The following is a 14,757-nucleotide window of genomic DNA, read 5'->3' on the forward strand; positions in this document are numbered from 1 at the left end:
TGCTGCTCTATAAAAGGAGCATTTCCTTAAGTTACAAAAATCAACTTTTTTAAATATGATGTGTAAAAAAATGACAAAAGTGTCTAAAGACATATACACTGGGTCCTCATGAAAACAAACATTTGACGTATAAATATTTTAAGATGTATGTCTATGTTGTGTTTGTTTTTAATTATATTTTCTCCACTTGTCTTTTCTAAATAAGTTTGCTATGGAGTGAATGTAAAGCATATTTCTGTGTTTGATTGTTAGTTGTGAGAGAAATGCACTCAGAAAGAGCAGGAATGTATGAACTCCCATGTTCACAGCATGTATAAGGTATTTGTAAGTATTTTCGATCACTAACAAGATCACAAAGGCTGCATTTTTATGGGATAAATCATTAAAGATGGCATAAGGGTTAGGAATTCGTTTCAGTCACTTTTATTTTAATGTAGTTTGTCTTAAAGCACATTTTTAATTCATAATGTTGATATCCAAGAATTTTACAGAACCTATCCAGCAAATGAACTAAGGAATGTTTCTATTATTATGGTTCCATTGATTATATAGAGAAAAAAGGAAAGTGAAAGAGGCCAGATGCTGAAAAACATTTCACATGTTGTTTAAATGTAATAAAAGACAATAATGGCATGCCGTCCTTGGTGTTCCCTGCCTCATGTCCTGTGTTTCCAGGATAGGCTTTGAAACACAACAACTCTGCATAGGACAAGCAGTTCATGAAAATGGAGTAAAGAAAGGCTTACTTTTTAACTCATTATAGCTTCTTTTGAAGTTATTCTAAAACCTCACCTATGAATAAATCGAAAGGCATATGTATTCTTAAGCCGCTACTGATTGTGAGAGTGGTTGGATTTGCAAACAAACAGAGTTAAGGATAGACTTCCAATTCCAACTGTATTCACAAGTTGAGGACCCAGTGTAGAGGGTTCTGTAATAAAAAGGAAAGCTGGGAAAAAAACAACGAAAACACGTAATCTGTTCACCTTGTGCACCATACAGGATTTTCTCCTAATTACGTTAGTTTCGTGAAAATGAAATGAATTACATTAAATACAACACGATCACAGACATTACATTATGTCAGGAGAACACGTTTTTAGACAGCAGGTTAATACAACAAGCTGCACTGAGCGGTGTGCGCAGGCAATGGTTTCAGTCAAACATTAGACCTTGAGTATCACTAGCACAGTGACCACTTACAATAAATGCTGTGGATGTAACAGCCTGTTTTGTTAGGTAAAGAGACAAAGTGATCTACAGACAGGTGATATGGTAACACTTTGTAATTCTCTCACAGTCTAAATGTAGAGACATAGTGAACGGGACTGCCAGTGTTTGACATAAGAGCAGGTAGCTAGTTTATGTGAAAATCAGTTTGAAAGAAATGTTGCTGGTTCAGTAAAATGTGATGGAACACTAATATTAATAATAGAGAGTTTATTTTGCTTGTTAATAGCTTAATTAAGTTTAGTCACACTTAGTTATAGCTACTGCATTGCTTTCACTGACACATTTGAGGGTTAATTCACCATGTCCAATATCCAAACTACATTCCATCTTTACACCCCAACTACATTCCATCCCTAAACCAGCAATTTTGAAGAAGGGGGACATGAAGACTTAACAAGTAGTAAGTAAGAAACGCTATTAGGACTGAAAGACATCAAGGGGGTGTGAGATGCCTCATACTGATGTCATGGGTTATAACAGATTAAAAGAAATTTAAAAACCACTAGCGAAAAAAAACTAAAAAAAAAAATAAATAAATAAATAATGAAAGTGATCAATTAACTATCAATGTGGAACAGAAATTGATTAAATATCACAGCAGATTGTACACTGAAACAGAGGTTCTGCAAAGTTTTTCCTTGTTCTTCGACAGAATGGTTTGCGTAACATTGCACAGGAAGACACATATTTACAACACTAACATGCAAAAACACTTTTAAAAAGATGCATAGATTTGTAACCTAAAAATTGCTTGGTCCTGAAAGAGGAAGGGGGCTTAGAGCTCACCGTGTCTTGCGGACACTGCTGAATTTGTGAAGTACATTCATGGGGTTACACTGTTTTGTAAGCAGACACAACAGCGTGAGAATGGACTCAGATTCTGCAGATCATGTATCTAAGAACATGGGCAGGGGATTGGTGTGAAAATGCAAAAGTGCTCAGGCTGAAAGGCTACATGGGTGGCCGTGAGATCAGGTGGAGGACCACCCACAGTTCTACAGCATAGGGAACAAATGCCCAAACTGGAATGGAAAAGGAAAGGTGCATCCTGCTACATAGTACAGCATGGCAGGAACATTACCAGGCTCATCCTTAGAAGCCTAAGTCTAACACGATGTGCTCCTCAAAGATGGCAATGAGCAGCATGATGGCAAAGCCACTTAATACACCCAGGTTCTGGAGCAGGAAGTGGCCAAGCTGGCAACGCTTGTGGTCCTCGCTGTCACCGTGAAGCATCTCTGGCAGCTGCAGAAGATACATTTTTAAAAAATCCAAATACTTGAACCACAACTTGTATCACTTTTCTTATGTCATTATAATTCTGTATTATATTGTTATATAAAAATGTACTAAATAAATACATCATATTCACTTTGAATGGAAAACCACTGAAATATCGCTTACAGCTGACTTGATATTATGATATACACGTTATGAGGTACAATGGTATAATTCAGTGCAATGCAATGTAGCACATGAGCACAGTTCTATTTGACACACAAGTCAGAAAGTACGTCCAACATTTCAATAAATAAATAAATAAATAAATAAATAAATAAATACAGGCAACAAATTTCTTCAGTTCATCACTTAATTTCTTTTTCTTTGTTCATGAGTGCTGCCCTTATTCCTATAGATTCCAGCACCAAAACTTAAACTGAACATTGTTCTGTTGAGCTGAGCATATTGTCCAGAATCATTAATATAATTAGAAAATCAGAAGACGAATCGATTCATTTTTATTTTATTTCATTATTGTTTTAAACTTTTGAAATGAGTAAAGCACATTCTTGCTTTTTTAAATAACCACATCTGTAAACACAGAACCTTTGATATTTACAAGTGCATTGACAATTTTTAAAATCAGACTTTTTCAGACCTTACTTTGTTATGATTGATTGGTTGTTCTGTATGTGTCAAAAGGGGGGGAATGAGTTTCGATGATTTTCTGTGCTACAGGGAGCTTACCATGTCCACTAAAGCAACGTAGAGGAACATCCCAGCCGTGGCGGCAAAGATCCAACTGGTAACATTGTAGGTGTACTGGCCCACTGCCGTGCCAATCAGCATGCCCACGTAGGCCATCAGAGCTGACAGCAGGTTGTACGCGATGGCTTGCTTCACCGACATGCCCGCTTTCAGCAGCACGGCAAAATCCCCTGCAACAGAGTGCGACTACATTCACTGCTGGCACACATGAGAAATGTGAGAAAAGACTGTTAGAAACAAAGTTCTGTAAAAACGATAACTTCACACAACACCATAAACGGATGCATTTACACAGCATGTCACATAATTGAATCCATTCATATTTTGGCGAAATTTTTGGCAAGGAAAGCATTGTACGCGCTCATTTATAAATGTAACAGTGAATTGAGCGAGACTCTTCCCACAGTTAAATTTGGCAGACAGTCCAGACCTGCGCCAGCCCCACTGACAGGAGATGTCATTAGCACAGATGAACTGTCACTTGCAGTGCATTCCATAAAATTGCCTCATTAAACAAGCTGGAGGTGAGAGGAGCGTTCAGAACGACACCTCGAAGTACCGCTTTTCACTGCTGCACCAGCACACTTGCCAGCAAGCTGACAGGCCTATCCATCCCAAGGCCAAAGACAGGCAAGCTCTGAGCAGTGTTGCAAAGTCAATACTATGGGCATCTGGGTGAAGAAATGTTGCAAGAATGACATGTTTAGGAACACACCTAATATTTTACTCCATCGGTTCAACATTCCACCATGGTTTTTCACATAAACAGTTGCCGTGTGACTGATGAACTCTATTAGAGAAAAATGAATGGGCGAACAGATGTATTCTGCGTATTGTTCATCCGAAAAAGCTCCGCTTTGGCTCATTTTACTACTTTTTTGTTATTTATAAGCTTATAATGCCAATTAAGTACTACCACTTTTCTTTAGGATTCTCTGAGTAAAGTTGCTCATAGTGTGATTTGTTTTATTTCCTTTCACCTTCTGTCTTTTGTCTTACAATAGTCTAAATGTGCAACCTGGTTATTCCTGGTAATGCGAATTCTTTGTTAACTGTAAAGAAGCAAGATCTTATATCTTATACAAAAATAAGATGAACTGAAGATAAGATCAACAGAAATATTTTTTTTCATGGAACAGACATTCTGTATTACTGTAGGCTTCTTCTGTATTACTCTTTGTGTCATCTCACACATCCCATGTTCTGTAACAACTTATTGCAAACAAACAGTTTGAGAGTATGACTATAATGTTGCACACGTATTAAATCTTTCCTGTCTATCAATAGTTATCTTTGTGAATAAGAGCGGTGAGAATGCGATCAAAGTGTCAAAACACTTTCCCAGTGTGGTAAAACCACACCGCAAAAACTGCAGATAGCTTTGAGACAAAAACCGCCAATAACATGTGAAAGAGTCTTATACCTCCTATCAAAAGCCTTTTGTCATAGAGCATGTGGTTTGACTTCTGCACTGGCAGGCAATCCCTGACTAGACATTTGTATACAGCCAATTTAGGAATTCCCATTATGGCAATTCATAAAGGGCTACTATACCTACAATGGGAGCATTTCCCTCACAACTGTAAGAGAAAATTCCTGCACGAAAGCGAAAAAAGATATAGGTGCAGACTTATGACACCTGGTTAACTACTGAATGATGCCATCAGAATAAAAGCTACAAGTTGTCAGGTTTGTGGAAAATATTAAACCGGAAACAGGTTATATCAGCTCAAGTGTCATGTAATTATCGTAAGATCTTTTTGAATTTGTTAATAATTGTAAATTATTACACTTTTCTACGTCCAATTCTGAAAGTGCATGTTTAATTTTTTCTTAGTAATGCATTAATGTCACAGTACTTAAAAAGTTGCACTTTGACCGTGCCCCTAAATGTTTAACTTGGGTGCACAAGTGCTCCTAAAAAATGTAGCAGTAATGTAGCAGTAAAGCCCTGCTCTAATCCAATTGTTTTAATCCACAGAATGTGTCTTGGTAAAATGGTAAGATTAATTAGAATGATTTCATGAAAACAAGCCAAAGCAAATGAATTACAACAGCATGTTGCAGGATCACACTGATTAATTTTTCAACTTTTCAGTGTAGGGCATACCCTCCATCAATAATAAATACAGATTCTGTTGTACCATGGTACACAAATGAATGGCTTCCCCAGGAAAAAACTATGTTCCTGTATTGATCTCATTGAATGGTTTACCCCCAGTGACTGATATTAATTATACTTCTCACTGTGTAGTTTCCCCAGTGTCTGATACACCTCATAACTCTTACTTAGTAATCTCTAGTATCCCACACATCTGCCAGTTTCCCCCCACTGGATGACACCTTCATACTCAGCTACTTTCTTAATTGTATACCTCATATTCCTTGTGAATGCGTGTTCCATTCCACTGTTTATTTATTTATACAGAATAAAAGCTTAATACTTACCCAGCTCATGGGGTAACTCATGGCAGAACACAGCCACAGAGGTGCTAATGCCCCCGGTCACATTGGCACTGAAAGCAGCCCCTGGCACAAAGAAACACATCAATACATTGAATCCGTTGAAGATACGTGTGGCTTTATTTCGCTGGAGAATATTTTCATTGTATGCATCTATTTTTCAAAGTTTTCACCTATGGCCAGTCCATCGCTGAAGTTGTGCATTCCATCACCCATGATGACCATCCAGGCAATGCTGGCAATCCCAGCATCTTTCATCTCTTGGTCTGAGTGGCAATGGGAGTGACCGTGGGAATGGCCATGCTTCTTAATTTTGGCCTGGTGACTGGTGGACTCTGGCTCACACTGTGTCAGCTCGGTGTCATGCTTGCTATCACACGATGATGCAGAACTGTCTGGCCCTAAAGACAGAGACACCAGCAATCCCGAATCACAAACTCTTTATGATTCTTTACATTTACATTTATTCATTTAGCGGACGCTTTTTTCCAAAGCGACTTCCAACAAACTCTATGTACCTTATTCATCAAGGTGACTTACAATGCTAGTATTGCACATACATAAAAATATACTTTTTGTGAACTGAACAGATATGAACACTAGTCTAGATTGTAGTGTGTTGCTACACTTCTACTCTACCTGCAACAGTCGGGGACTTCAAGCTCATCCACTCTGCATCTGATCGACGGTTCGGTTGGTGGTCTGGTATCTTTCCATCAATATTTTCCTTGTCCACTTTAGTTTGATTGCTGGACCTTCGTCCCTGGGGATACAACGACAATGCTCATGAAGAAACCTAGGTGGTGTTAATTGTAAGATTAATTCTTTTGCTTCTTGTACATTTAAAACAAAAGCATCTGCAGAAGCTATATTTTCAAAACTACTTAGAATTGTTAGAAGCAAATTAACAATGTTTTCACATGTAAATTTAACTGAATTACAAATTATAGCCACTAATTAAACAAGGAGGGGGGCGTGGTGGCGAAGTGAGTTTGACCAGATCCTGCTCTCCAGTGGGTCTGGGGTTCGAGTCCTGCCTGGGGTGCCTTGTGACAGACTGACGTCCCATCCTGGGTGTGTTACCCCCCCCCCCCCCCCCCAGCCTTGCACCCTCTGTTGCCGGGTTAGGCTCCGGCTCCCCGAGCCCCCGTATGGGAGAAGCGGTTTCAGACAATGTGTGTGTGTAATTAAACAAGCTGATTGATCTACAATATTTCCACTGATACATCAAGATATATTGTTAAAGCAGCAAATTAGGTTAAGTACATTGCTTAGAGTTACTACTGCTGCTCACCTTTCAGGAGCTGGCAACCTTTCCGTCATAATAATAATAATAGTGCATTTAGCTGATGATCTTCTCTAAAGCACCTTATAATGTTAGATTTATACAGTAAGATACATATAATTATTTAACCTTTTACACAGCTGGGTAATTTTTCACTGGAGCAAATCAGATTTAGTGCCTCGATCTACAACAGAAGATGGGGTTTTGAACTTGGGTGCTTCTACAAACTACAAAGTGACAAGTCTAACCCATACGCTACCTGTTCCTTCTTTCAAAATTCTACAACCTAATCACTACACAACCCCTGTCCTTGGCTGTCCTGCATAAGGATCTTATCTTAAATCAAACCGCAACATGGCAAACAAGTAACTCGTTTAGTCCAGAACAAATTTCTAATTAAACATGGTGACTTGACTTCTGTGTATTTTTGAATTGTTTGTAAAATGAGAAGTTTTAACATTTACTAGGCTGTCTCTATACTTTTTGAATATCCTGATGCAATGATGAGGAGCAGACAGACTCTATTATCAAAGACAATAAAATTCTTACCCCCTGCTCTCTGTAGTGTTTGAACATACCGATGCAGTGTTCAATGATGAACAGAAGATAGATCCCAGCTAGGGCAGTAAGCCCTTTCCAAACCCCATCAAATGCAGTGACGAGATCGACCTTCTCGTTTGTTTCGCTAGGGTGGCTGTGGTCATGCTCCCCCTGAGACTGGACAATAAATTAAAAAGATACAATGAATAATATGATCAACACACCTGCATTTGCACAACCGAGTGTATGGACACTTATAATTCAGTATCTGCATACAGTCATATTAATAACATAACTACTTGACTGATTCCAAAGAAGAGCAGAACATTTCAGTTTATGACTGTAATACGATAGTGACAGTCAGTTAATAAGGTATCTGAGAGCTCTGTAAATACATATAGCCAGCAAATCGGATATCTGTAAGCTCCATGAACAGCTCCATTAACAGCTAGCCAATGACCATGCCCACAGTGTGGTTCAGTGTGTTAGGAAGGCGGAAGTAAACACAGTACTGACATGTGGCAGCAAGTGCAGCAGTGCGTCGCCACTCAGAGTCCCCACAGCTAATGCCACCAGGAAAGTGAGCAGGAATTTGAAGCAGGACTGGTTGATGATTGGTACGAGGACCACGCCCAGAAGTGACAGTAGGCTGATGACGGTGATAGACACAAAGCCCCACACCCACGTCCACACTGTAGACGCACACCAACACATATGCACAGTCAGAGATAAACAATGTAAATACACACACGCTGAAATTCAACATAATATTTAGTGTATATTTGTCATTTTCCATGAGGAAGGCTTCAGTACTGCAAAATAATTTCTTTATAAAGAAGACTTTGCATGTTTCATAACATATATATGTATGTATATATATATAAAAACAATGCATTTTGAAGTGTTGCTGCTCACTGCATACCTACACTACTCTGACATATATTTACATTTATTTATTTAGCAGACACTTTTCTCCAAAGCAACTTCCAATGAACTCTATGTAGTGTTATGAGCCCACACACCTTATTCACCAAAGTGACTTACACTGCTAGATACACTACTTACACTGGGTCACTCATCCATACATCAGTGGAACACACTCTCTCTCTCTGTCACTCATACACTATGGGGGAACCTCAACAGCATGTCTTTGGGCTGTGGGAGGAAACCAGAGCACCTGAAGAAAACCCACACAGACAGGGAGAACATGCAAACTGCACACAGACTGAATGGGGATCAAACCCCCATCCTCTTACACCACCCAGGCTGTGTGAAACAGCAGCACTACTTGCTGCGCCACCTGTATAATTCACACATCAGCTTTCCACCTGACCTAGCATCAGAAAGAAAAAGTTTTTAAAAATAATAGCCTTATTGCACTAAGGTGACTTTTTTTTTTAAATCCTTTCCTAGTTCTTATATATCGTCATGTACTTTGTGTTTCGAGGTTTTAATCAGAACACAGAATACTGCTCTTAGTCAAACTCATTTGCACATGGAATCCAGTGGAGCAGAAAAGCCAGGAGAAGCTGCTATCAACTGATATCCAGGACTGAAATGAAGGCAGACATACTGTACAGCTCAGGGTTCCACTTGTAGGTGCTTGACTGCCTTCTTATAGCACCTCTCCCATAGGCTACTTCTTGGCACGTCACATCATATTATAGTACCTTTCCCACAGGCCAGTGCTCAGCTGTCATCTTATACAGCACTTCATCTTACACCAACCCACCCATGCACTGGCCTCTGCCTGTTTGTCAAAACACTACCCCACCCACAGGCCTGTTTTTACCTGTCACCTTACACTACTCCACCCTGCCTATTTTTTTTACACTTGTCCTCGTATTACAGTACAGCACCCATGAGCCACTGCTCCACTGTCATTATACACTACCAGATACACTTACAATAGCAGAGGGCCTCTTCACTTCAAACAAAACAAGCTTTTTCTTTATAGAACTGAGTGAGAGGAAACTGATTTGTTAATTATACTTCTGCTTTTAACAGACAATTTCCCACTATTTGTGGTCTGTAACTGTTATGTCAAATGAAATTGCAAAAGAAATCCCATAAAATATGTGGATATATTGTAACCTGTCCAGCTGGTAGCACAGTGGTTAAGAGCTGCTGCCCTCGGACACAAAAAAGTTGTGGGTTTGAATTCCACCTCCAGCTGTACTTGAGCAAGATACTTACACTAAATTGCTGCAGTAAATTACCCAGCTGTATAAATTGGTAAATAACAGCAGGTAGCTTAAAATTATAAGTTACTTTGGAGAAAAGTGTCAACTAAATAAATAAATGTAAAGATGTGCTTATGAAATGCCTATTGCTCAAGCTACCTTTCAAGCATTCCTAATATCAATATAAAAAACTACCCTTTGCACTACTCATTGTGTTTTGGTCCATCTTTGCCTGAAGATGACATAAACCATTAGAAAATACACTTGTGCCTTAACTCATCCCTTATATATCCACTAGTATATGGATAAGTGACTCATTGTAATTAGTATATCTAGAATTGTAAGTCACCTTGTGTAAATAAGGTATGGGCTGATACTACATAGTCAAATTGGAAGTCACTTTGGAGAAAAGAATCTGCTAAATGAATGAATAAATGTATATGTAAATATACTGGGGTGTCGCACAATGAAAAGCAGCACCTTGTGAAAATAGACCTTCTATCAAGATTATTATTCAGGACAAGACATTTTGCCCATTATATGGTTATTTAACTTCCACCACAAGTATTTTATTCTGTACAGTGTCTTGTACCACAATCATGAATAAAACATTTTTAGAGATATACACTTGCTGTCTCAGCAGAAAAGGTTTTGACCCTTAGTGGTATCAGTCTAGGTATTTTTTGGGTAAATCTAGTGTATAAACCTCAAATTAGTCTGGAAACAATGACTGCTTGTGTCCAACTAAAGTTCGAATGGTGGCAGTTGGACTCCTTGCTTGTGATACAAACACTGGATAGAGACAGATAGAGATAGTCATTCAAGCATTTTATTAACACAGTCACTCCTTTTCAATAATAAAACCAACTATATACTTCCAATTTACTCTCTATCATATGATTACCATAACCAATCACAATCATTGATTAAAGTAAATATGTCAACACTGAATAATAGAGCCAATGAAAACTTTTACAAATAAAGTAGAAACGAACATGTAAACATTAACTAAATTAGTACCCTTACATTAGCATAAATAAAGCATAAGTCTAGCATTAGAAATATTTCTTAGTAGTGCTACTCAGCATTTCTATTTGCTTAGTGTGTGTGTACTTTCTAGAGTAAAAGACATACATTGGTAGTGATTGTCTGTTTTATTTATTTCTTCTTTATTTCTGAAGTTTCTTTATATCATAAACATCTGTGAGCCAAACTGTCAAAACATCTCTGTGTAGGCTATAACCTGTATCGTACCCTGTGTTTGTAGGATAGACTCCTAGACCTCATATGTTCGTGTCATCATTGTTATTGCTATCATTGTTAGGCATAAAAATACCATTTATTTTGGTATTTTAATAAGTTTTAGGTAATTTTTACCATCTGAAATAATGGTAACTTAACTCCATCACAGTGGGAATTCAACTGACAATGGATAGATGGATGGATGGAGTCATTTCATGGAATAAATATATCCTCATTATGTGAAGGATGGGTATACACAATTTTTATATACATTACAACCAGTAGACTTAACAGGTACACATTATATTTTGTTCTGTAAAAGGTTAATTGAAAACAGACCATGAGACAAGTCCAGCTACATATTAACTCAAGCACCAGGTACCCAAGCTGAATGATGGGTCATGGTTTAATTTCAGTTTCAGTGCATTTCAATCCAGGAGCAATCACAGCTGGGTTGCCAAGATGAAGCAAACAAAATACAATAACACATGCAACAAGCATCGTTACTAAATCACAGAAAAAAGCTAGAGGCTCCCTACCTGAGTGCGACGGTTCTAGGGCAGAGTGTTGGATGTCCACATTATGGTAGTGTCTGATACAAACACGGCTGTCAATTTGGTACAATAAAGCTGGACACAAGTATGTAAACTGTGTTGGCGAGATGAGGGTGTCTGGACTAAGCCCATAGTAGTGAAGGAGCTGTGTCAGGTTCAGGCACTGAATGCAAAAAAAAAGGCAAAAGCAATTGAGACAAAAACAGACACAAAGTAGAGGAATATAATTCAAAAGCTATACCCTTACTAAAAGCATGTACGAGCTTTGTAGACACATTTTAAAATGTTTTACAGTAAAATCAGTCTCGTATTCAATGTCACAATAAAGTAAGAATTTGAAATTATATGAAATAATGAAATAATGTAAGTGTCAAGGCATTCAGATTACATTATGATAACCTAACCTAGATAGTCAGGATAGATTATGACTTTCCAACAGCACTGTCCTACTATCTTGTGGCCCTTTCAAATGAGTTATGTGGGGCAGCTACTGTAAGGGAGCTCTCCATATTATGCCTTGTAACAGAAAAAATCTTACAGGAATCTTATTGGAACAGAACCCTATCGTAAGACGAGGACTACCTGTAATGCAAAAAATACAACCTAAACAATTAAAACCCAATCCTTCAGAGTGATTCCCATATAATACATATCCTGTCCACCTAGTTGGACCTACCTCCTCATGCTGGTGGACCACACCCTCAGGATGACCATCCAAGGACATCCACCCAGGGTTTACCGGCTCATCAGGGGCTGCCCTCTTCTTAATTCGGCCCTCCTTGTGCTGGTTGTCATGTTCATATTCGTGGTCATGACCATGATCACTATGTTCATGATCATCGTCATTTAAATCCTTCTGGTGGAACAAAGACTCCTGATGATCTTCAGCCTTAGTAGTTGCATCCTTACTCCCATGAATTTCTGTATTTGGTAGAGGGACAGCTGTGCCAAAGGTACTATCCTTAGTTTTACTGTGGACTCCTTTACGCTTGGAGGACTTTCTGGGCTTCTTGTTCCTGGTGTCTGGAGACTGAGGCACTGGGGATGGATGCTGCTCTGGTTTCTGCTGGCCTGAGGAATTTTGTGGTTTTAGTGGCTGAAATATGTTACTCTCTCTACCATTTTGCACCTTGTGATGCTGAGGATGCCTGTGGCGTTCATTCTGCTGTGGTTTTGACTGCTTTCTAGTGCTGTCGCTAATGCTTCTGTTATTTTTGTGTCTGTGGTTATGGTCATGGCTATGGTCATGGCTATTGTCATGTTTGAGGCCATGGGTGAGTTTGTGACCAAGGTCTTGGATATGGTCATCTTCATGACTGGGATCTTCCAATACTACCTTGGGGCCTTCAGTAGCCTCTATTGCATTTGGCCTGCATGGAGGTGGCTGAATGCTGGTCCAGTTGTCCTCTTCTTCTGAATGAGAGTGAGATTGCTGATGGCCGTATGAGTGGGATGGTCTGTGGGTGTGGTGACCGTCCTGAACCTGTAGTATGTCGAGGTGAGCCACGTGATCATGGCCCAGGTCCTCATGTTCCAGGTCCAGCAAGCGGACCTGCCCAAGGCCAAGACTGAGCAATAAGTTTTGGAAACCACCAAAGTCTAGCCGGTCCTGCTGGCCGTAGCGGCGGAACAGCTGCTGAATATAAAAGCGCTGCTCACTTAAGGCCTCATCCAGGCCAAAGTTTGAAGTGGGTGGATCACTGGATCCTCCCACCTGGGATGTTTGTAGGCCGTCAGGGGTGTGACTGTGAGAGTGATCACTGTGGGCATGATTCTTATGAGCATGAATGGGACAGTATGGGTGGAACAAAAGTGTAACTACACACAGAAGGCAGATACTGGAATGCAGGCAGACCCTCATGGCTTTCTTGCTCTCAGGCATCTGCAAGGCAGAATAGAAGTCAGGGCTCAGGGATGACTGAGAGTGCTGTTTGACAAAGTCTAATCCTCTTAATAGACCTAACCACACCTCATACAGTGCTACAGGTTGATTCCTATGTCAAACTGCTATTACAGGGCTAGGGCTTGATCCTTAAAAAGTGATGTGGACAATATGACACTTGTTAGGGTCAAAATTTGTTTACACCAGCTGTCTCATTAAGTACTTCACATTGCTAGAAGTTCACCTTGGGATTTCCTGTACATTACAGATATTCAGGTTCATTAATTTCAGCCTCCTGGGTAAATACAAATGTTTCATTGTTTTCCATTTGGCTGTTAATTTCATCCAGGGCATATTATACAGCTTAAAAGATAAATATTCTCAATGAAAGGAACCCTTCTTAATTCATTTTCTTTCTGCAAGTTTAATCAAATGCTCATCCCTAAAAATATTCCTCATGAGTTACAATAACTACAGCAATGACCCTAGGGGAAAGCTGGTAGCATAGTGGTTAGAGTTGCTGCTTCTAGACCCAAAGATTGTAGGGTCAAGTCTCTCCTCAAGCTGTAGTATCCTTGGGCAAGGTATGTACCCTGAATTGCTCTGGTAAAATTACCCAACTGTATAAATGGGTAAGTAACACTGTAAGATGCTTTGGAGAAAGGCATCTGCTAAATGAATAAATATAATCTATAAAGTAGTATGGTGCACATGAAGTAATGTCCTACTACAACAATTAAAAAATATTGAATTGACAATCATGGAATCTGGACAATGTGTAACTGTATTATTCAAAATTTTGTTCTGTTTGAAATAAAAACAGCCCTCCAAATTCCAGAAACAGAAACTTCAGAAAATCATTCAGTAATTAGGATAGGCTCGTAGTACTTCTTTTCCACTTTTGACTACAGCACTACATGAACACAGTGAAAGTTTAAGGCAGTTAATCACTTTAGGCAGCAGAAACAACACAAAGAATGGACAGCAAAATGAATTACTTGTCATCGATACAGTAAGAAATCCAGTACACCCTTGCTTTTAAAAAGCATGTTTTCCAGTCATTAACATGAACATGTTGATATGATAATAAACACATGAGTATAACACAATCTGCCTACAGTACTTACTTTTAAAAAGTACTTCGTTTCCCGTATAATAAACTGGATGATTACAGCAGCCTGACTTTGTGTGAAACATTTACACAATTACAGCCCAACTTCAGAGCTCCACGCACTGTTTATAACCTTAACTATTTGAACTTTGACCCTGACAGAAATAAATTGCTCCTATGGCTCATCCTCTTTCAAAATCTCCTCTCCACACAAAACCATCCCTGTATTTTCCTCAATATAGTCTTTGTTGTTGCAAAGAGATTTTGCAGTGATG

General features: G+C 39.0%; 1 protein-coding gene across 1 annotated transcript; it reads right to left on the reverse strand.

Moving 5' to 3' along the window:
• Positions 1-1,860: 1,860 nt before the first annotated feature.
• Positions 1,861-14,554, reverse strand: slc39a10 (solute carrier family 39 member 10). The gene is made up of 10 exons (XM_018755798.2): positions 14,499-14,554; positions 12,166-13,371; positions 11,475-11,652; positions 8,027-8,202; positions 7,520-7,687; positions 6,325-6,448; positions 5,859-6,086; positions 5,671-5,751; positions 3,202-3,392; positions 1,861-2,478 (listed from the first exon to the last, which is right to left on the reverse strand). The coding sequence occupies exons 2-10, from the start codon at positions 13,369-13,371 to the stop codon at positions 2,326-2,328; spliced, it is 2,505 nt and encodes an 834-aa protein (XP_018611314.1). The 5' UTR covers positions 14,499-14,554; the 3' UTR covers positions 1,861-2,325.
• Positions 14,555-14,757: the final 203 nt, after the last annotated feature.

Source organism: Scleropages formosus, chromosome 24 (assembly GCF_900964775.1).
Source record: "Scleropages formosus chromosome 24, fSclFor1.1, whole genome shotgun sequence".
Classification (NCBI taxonomy): domain Eukaryota; kingdom Metazoa; phylum Chordata; class Actinopteri; order Osteoglossiformes; family Osteoglossidae; genus Scleropages; species Scleropages formosus.